At 48.3% G+C, this 6,215-nt stretch overlaps 1 protein-coding gene across 1 annotated transcript in view; it reads left to right on the top strand.

Annotated features, from left to right (window-relative positions):
- The window catches only part of COL5A1 (collagen type V alpha 1 chain), a 123,160-nt gene that overhangs the window by 28,376 nt on the left and 88,569 nt on the right, over positions 1 to 6,215 (top strand). Inside the window, 2 exon segments of the mRNA XM_057371595.1 lie at positions 2,334 to 2,547; positions 3,059 to 3,221. Coding sequence (XP_057227578.1) covers positions 2,334 to 2,547; positions 3,059 to 3,221 — 377 coding nt within the window.

The following is a 6,215-nucleotide window of genomic DNA, read 5'->3' as shown; positions in this document are numbered from 1 at the left end:
CTCTGTCTCACCCATTGGAGCATCCCCCAGATGGAACCATGCCCACCCTGGAGCTCCCTCAGCCTCAGCCACGGCTCCATCTGCAGGCCTGGGGGCTTCCCCCCGTGCTCTGCTCGCAGGAGGTCCCGGGGAGCTGCTCTGGGAGGTTTTGGCCACGGGCTGTGAGGAGGACACCACGCCGGGTGTGCGGCATCTCCCAGCGTGAGCTCGTTTGAGGAGCGAATCCAAGGCGAGGATTCCATCCCAAAGCYTTTGTCGGAGGGGTGTCCCCATTGTTTTGGAGGGATTTGGGTCAATTTCCCCGTGCTTGGTGTATTTGTGAGGATGCTTTTATCGGTATTGGTGTCTGCGGGGATGTGTTTGCATCCATCATTCAGCAGCCCGGGTCATTTCTGCCTCTGACAGTGCAGGCATTGTTATTTTGCCAGGACAGCAGAGCAGTAACAGAGTAATGTCAGCTATAATTCATCCATTATGATTATTTGGGTTGAGAAACTCGCATCACCATGGAGACATTTTAATAATAATGAACAAAAAAAATTAAAAGCAGCTTTTTAATGAGTTGGCAGCTTGTCCGAGTTGAAAGGTACTGTATTGTGGGTTCATAATGAAATTTTGGACATGAACTATTTTACATAAAAGGCCCAAATCTGTAGGCTGTAATTGGAGCCAGGAAGGCGTATGGTCCCGATTGAGTCCTCCAGGAGGGAGATAAAGCTCAGGGCATCCCATGGCAGGCACCAAAATCGGGAGCTGCTTTTCCAAATATCCCTGGGGCTGTGTCCTGGGCATAAATCAGGCTCTAAAGGCATTTAATTCCTGACTGGGGGGTGTCTCTGCAAAATGCTGCTTCCCAAATGCTATTTAGCCAGGGTGAGGGGGATGAACTCGGTTCAAAGGTGTCATATTGTCATGTTGTTCCCCTTGGAATTGTTCCTTTGCTCTGYAGCTGTGCTGGTTTTGGTGCAGCTCCTGCCTCATCCCTGCTGTAGGCAGCTAAATCTATTTAAAACACTTTATTCCTAAAAATTAAAGCCCCTCCCAGGCAGGAGAGGAAGAGGATGAGTTCAGGCCTCGGTGTTTGAGCTCCAGCTTCGCTGTGGTGGCAAGAATTCCCCACTGCCACGTTCCTCATCCCCTCCCTGGGCTAAACCCCCTGGGATGCCATCTAGGAACAGTCTGAAGTGGTGAAGAAAATCTATTTGAAGCTTCTGGGCAGCGAGCTGGATGGTTTTTGTGGTTTATTTGACTGCACATCTGCAGTTTCAAAGGGATCCCTGTGTTCCCTGCCACACCAGGGCCACACCAGTGTCACAAACCCCACGCTGGGGCTGCCCCACTTTGCTCTGCCCCACTCTGGTGTAAGATTTCCCAGGCAGATACCCAGGGGTACAAAGCAATCCTTGTTTTGGAAAGCCTGGACCTCGGAGGGGACATTYCCTGCCAGCATCTGAGGGGGTTATGTGGATAATTTGATCAAAAAATCTTCTTTGTGAATGCTTGTGGTGGTTTTTAGGCTGCCCTGTTTGTGATGTGCACCCTGGATTTTCAGGTTGGGCTCATTTTTTTTTCAGAGAAACCCAAAGGGAGGAGTTTGGGTTTCTGCAAGAAAGTGATGCCCAGATTGACCTGAATCTCTGAATGTGTCTGGCCCCGCAGATGGACCCTGTGGCTTTAATCCTCCAAACCTTGCAGAAATAAAGGCAGAAATCACCTGCGATCCGACACGGATCTTTCCTGGGAGGAGAAAAACCCAGGAAATCGGAATTTGCTGATTACCAGTTTTATTTCCTTTTTCAGATTTGTTTGGTGTGCCTGCAGCAACCCTGAAAGCCAAAGCCACCAAATCCTCTGTTCTCACCGGGAATGGACAAATCCTGACACAATCCTCACTCCCTTAAATTAAACCTTTCCATATTTCATATTCCATATTCCACCTGGCCCAGGGTGCTCCATTCCCTCTCTCCCTTTGACATCTCAAGTTCATTTGGGGACCCCGATGATGAACAAAACAGAAAGTTTTTGCCTTGTCCCCTAAAAAACAATTTAGGAACTTCTTGAGGAAGGGTCATGTGCAAATAATAAAAGTTGAAGGAAACAACTTTTGTAGAACTTCTGTTTGCCCAGCACAGGAGTTTCACCCCAGAGGGTTTGGGGAAAAGCCACATCTTCACCTGGCCCTACAGAAACTTTTAGGGTTTTTAGGGTGCTGATGTGAACACATCTGGAGATAAACCAGACAACAGGTTCTTAGCCAACAGCACTAAACTGTTGGTTTAGGGGATGAATTTTTTTAGGGAAACCTCACTAACCTCTCTGCTTTTCCACTCCAGCTTCCCCATTCCCAGAGGACTTCTCCATTCTAACCACTGTAAAAGCGAAGAAAGGAGGTCAGTCCTTCTTGATCTCAATTTACAATGAGCAAGGGATCCAGCAAATTGGTGTGGAGTTGGGTAGATCTCCTGTATTCCTGTATGAAGACCATACAGGAAAGCCAGGCCCAGAAGACTATCCTCTCTTTAGAGGCATTAACCTAGCAGATGGCAAGTAAGTGACATTTTGTGCACCCAGGAAACACAGTTCGTTTTTTTTTTCGTGTCAATGCCAGCATGTTGAACGGTGTGGGAAATCGGAGTCGTGCCCGTAAAAATGTGTTTGCACAGCCCTGGCTGCTGACAGGAGCCCCAGGCTGTCGTTTTGGCCTTTGGTGGATTAATTTTGTATTTTTGAGAGTTGTCAATGCTGGTGGTTGGTGCTTGTGGGGATAGGAGCGGCCATTTGGCTTAAAAAATAAATTCGGTTTGTATTGAAAAACCTATGATGAGGTTCAAAAGAGGGTGGAAAAGGGAGTCCTGTGTGGTTTTTATCACCCTGGCCTTCTCCTTTGGGTGAGGAAAGCTGTCAGTCAGCATTTCCCTGACCACCAAACCCTTCAGGAGTGTTCCCAGTGAGGTTTGCACAACTTCAGCTCCTGAAAATCCATTTTTCCCCCCATCATTGTCTTGTTGTGCGAGGCCCAGGGCTCTGCCTGACCCGTCTGCGGGCTGTCCCCTCGCAGGTGGCACCGGGTGGCTCTGAGCGTGCAGAAGAAAAAYGTCACCTTGATCTTGGACTGTAAAAAAAAAATCACCAAGTTCCTGGACCGGAGCGAGCACCCCATCATCGACGTCAACGGCATCATCGTGTTTGGGACCAGGATCCTGGATGAGGAGGTCTTTGAGGTGAGTTCTGGTAGGATTGAGGAGGCATTTCCAGCTCAATTTTTGGGTTTTTACTCAGYAGTGTAAAAACAAATCGCTGTTTTTAAATTTTGAATAATTTTCGTGGCGATGATGGGAATTGGGGGCCGGGTGAGCTGTTGGAATGAGCTCCTCTGGTTCTGTGGTTTCAAACCTTTGCTGGGGTTCTTGACCATCTCTGCCCTGGGATTTTGTAGCTCTCAGAATGTTTAACCTGGGAAAGGCTCACGAGGTTTTCATTCATCCCCATGCTGGGGTTTAGATCTGCAGGAGCAGCGGGTGAAGGCTCAGRGAAGCAGCTCCCTCCCAAGTTCACCTCGGGGCTGCAGGAATTTGTGCTTTTTTCTTCTTTTTCCACACATTGGCCATGGATTCCTGGTTCTTTTGCTCCGTGACACGAGGGGACTCTCTCTCCCTGACAGCTCGGTGGGCAGCCCCGTCACCTCCCACACAGCTCCTGCTTCCGAGGAAAAACCAAATCCCGAGAGGGGGAACGTTCCCATGGGCTCCTCTGAGTGCAGCAGGGARACAGAGCATTATTTATAGACAAGGGACATATGGGAAAAGCTTTTTTTTTCCCCCACATTCAGCAGCTTGTTTAATGTATGCATTTCCCCGGCAAAATCTGCGCTCTGCTGCTCCTGTGGGGAGGAGAATCCCATTCCTGATCTTTTTCTTGAGCTGGAGTCCCATTCCTGATCTTTTTTTTTGAGCTGGAGCCCCATTCCTGATCTTTTTCTTGAGCTGGAATCTCATTCCTGATCTTTTTCTTGCTGGAATCCCATTCCTGATCCTTCTTCCGAGCTGGAATTGCCTCCCTGAAATCAGCACCAGTGCAATGGAGTGTAAACCAAGCCCTATTGATCCACATCCTTTTTTATAGAATTTATGCTGAGGAACTCATGGAATTTTATGGAATTTATGAATTTTTATGGAATTTATGCTGAGGAACTTATGGAATTTTATGGAATTTATGGATTTTTATGGAATTTATGCTGAGGAACATCTGCATCTCAGGGCCTCCCCAGCCCGGCACGGGGATGGATTAATTTCTCCTATCCACAGATAATTCGAGCCACAGCAAAGCCAGCTTGTCTGCATTTTGCTGTCCCTCAGAGGGAAAGTTCCAGTCTGTTTAATATTCCCAAACATCTGGGAGCTGCTCTGCTGTAAACAGAACAGGAATGCACAGACTGGAACCCMACCCCGCTGCCAAAATCGCGGTTACAGAGCCGGGGCTGCAGCTCGGGGTTGTGTTAAATTAAGAGACGTTCCCTGGGAAGTGGAACAATTAGAATGGAAAGTAAAAGCTGGGTTTAATGGGAGTGTCTTTTGCAAGTGTTGGACTCTCTGCCAAATATTTTGGTGTTGGATGCTGTGTTTGGAGGGAGCTGTTGAGTGGAGTGGTGGGTGAGGACTCTCCAGGTCAGATCTGGAGAAGGATTTGGTGTCACATCCAGGCTGGGTGAGGAATCTGCCCTGCAGGCTCTTAAATTTGGGAAATTACACAATTTCCAGAGCTGCTCCTGAAAGTTGGGGCGTTCCCAGGAGGCTTTTGGGGCTCACCTGAATTGAGATTCCTGATTTGGGATCGCTGATTCCTCTGCCAGGAAGGGAATGGGATCCGAGTGTTGGTGGGAATTGCTCCCACAGCTCCTCCTTGAGCCCTGCCCATGGCTCCCCTGCTGGAAAGATTTTACCCAGGGGTTTAAATTCTGAGAGGCTTTTGGGGCTTTCCTAGGTGGATTTTAAGGCTCACCTGAATTCGGGACTCCTGATTTGGGATCGCTGATTCCTCTGCCAGGAAGGGAATGGTTGTTGGGGGAAATCCTAACCCCCAGCTCCTCCTTGAGCCCTGGCCAAAGCTCCCTTGCTGGAAAGGTTTTACCCAGGGATTTAAACTCTGAGATGCTTTTAGGGCTCACCTGAATTCGGGATTCCTGATCTGGGATCGCTGATTCCTCTACCAGGAAGGGAATAGATCCCAGTGTTGGTGGGGGATTTACTCCCTCAGCTCCTCCTTGAGCCCTGCCCATGGCTCCCCTGCTGGAAAGGTCTCAAACTCCGAGGGACCCCCTCAGTTTTGGGATGGAAAGGATCCTCCTGCCTGATCTGGTTTTAAACTGCCAGACCTTGCTGGCACTTAGGACAATTAGAAAATCCTTTTTTTCCTGTGTCTTACATGCACTGATAGTGGCTATCAAACCCCTTTAGTCCTGGCATTTATTCTTTTTTATTTTTGGTCTCCCTGCTCACACAGAGCTCAAGGCACCAGCAGCTTGCACTGGGGTGGAACAGGTTTTTCTGCAGGCAATGGACTAGAACCTCATTTCCTTCATATCTCAGCAGCTTCATTTCCTTTGGCCCCTCCTYGCTCCTTTCTGCAAGGCTGAGCAGAAACTGTGCAGGCAGAGCTGGGGCTCAGAACAATGGGGAAAGGGTGTGAACTGACATTTATTTTATTTATTTATTCCTGGAAAGCTGAGGGGTTCTGGACCTCGTGCAGGAGGTGAAACTGCTGCTGTCCCATAGGGCCCCAATCTGCAAACCCCACCTAATGAGGTTTTCTTCATCCTGGATCTTCTGTGTTTGTCACTTTGGCTGGAAATGGAAAATTAAATTTTAATTTAAATCAAATTAAAATAACCCTGTGAGGTGGGAGTGGGGTTGGAGGGCTGGGGTTGGCTCTGGCTCAGCWCAGGAGCTGAGCAGCAATGGGAATTTGTGTTCTCCTTGTCAGGGCTGAAATCAAACCAACCCCAAACAGTTTTTGTTTTGGGAGTTGTGATTATTGGAGGGGCTGGGTCTGGCTGGGGTTGGGAGTGGAGCAGTTTGAGAGCCTGGATGGGAACTTCCTCACTTGTGTTCTGCTGAAAAAATAAACAAATACCAACAAAACCCCCCAAAAACCAAACCAAAATAAGCCCCCACAAAACAAACAAACAAAAAAACAAAACCAAAAAAACTAACAAAACA

This window comes from Malurus melanocephalus, unplaced genomic scaffold (genome assembly GCF_030028575.1).
Source record: "Malurus melanocephalus ecotype Western Australia unplaced genomic scaffold, MMel_1.1 scaffold_149, whole genome shotgun sequence".
NCBI lineage: Eukaryota > Metazoa > Chordata > Aves > Passeriformes > Maluridae > Malurus > Malurus melanocephalus.
This window is presented reverse-complemented; position numbering and strand designations above follow the sequence as displayed.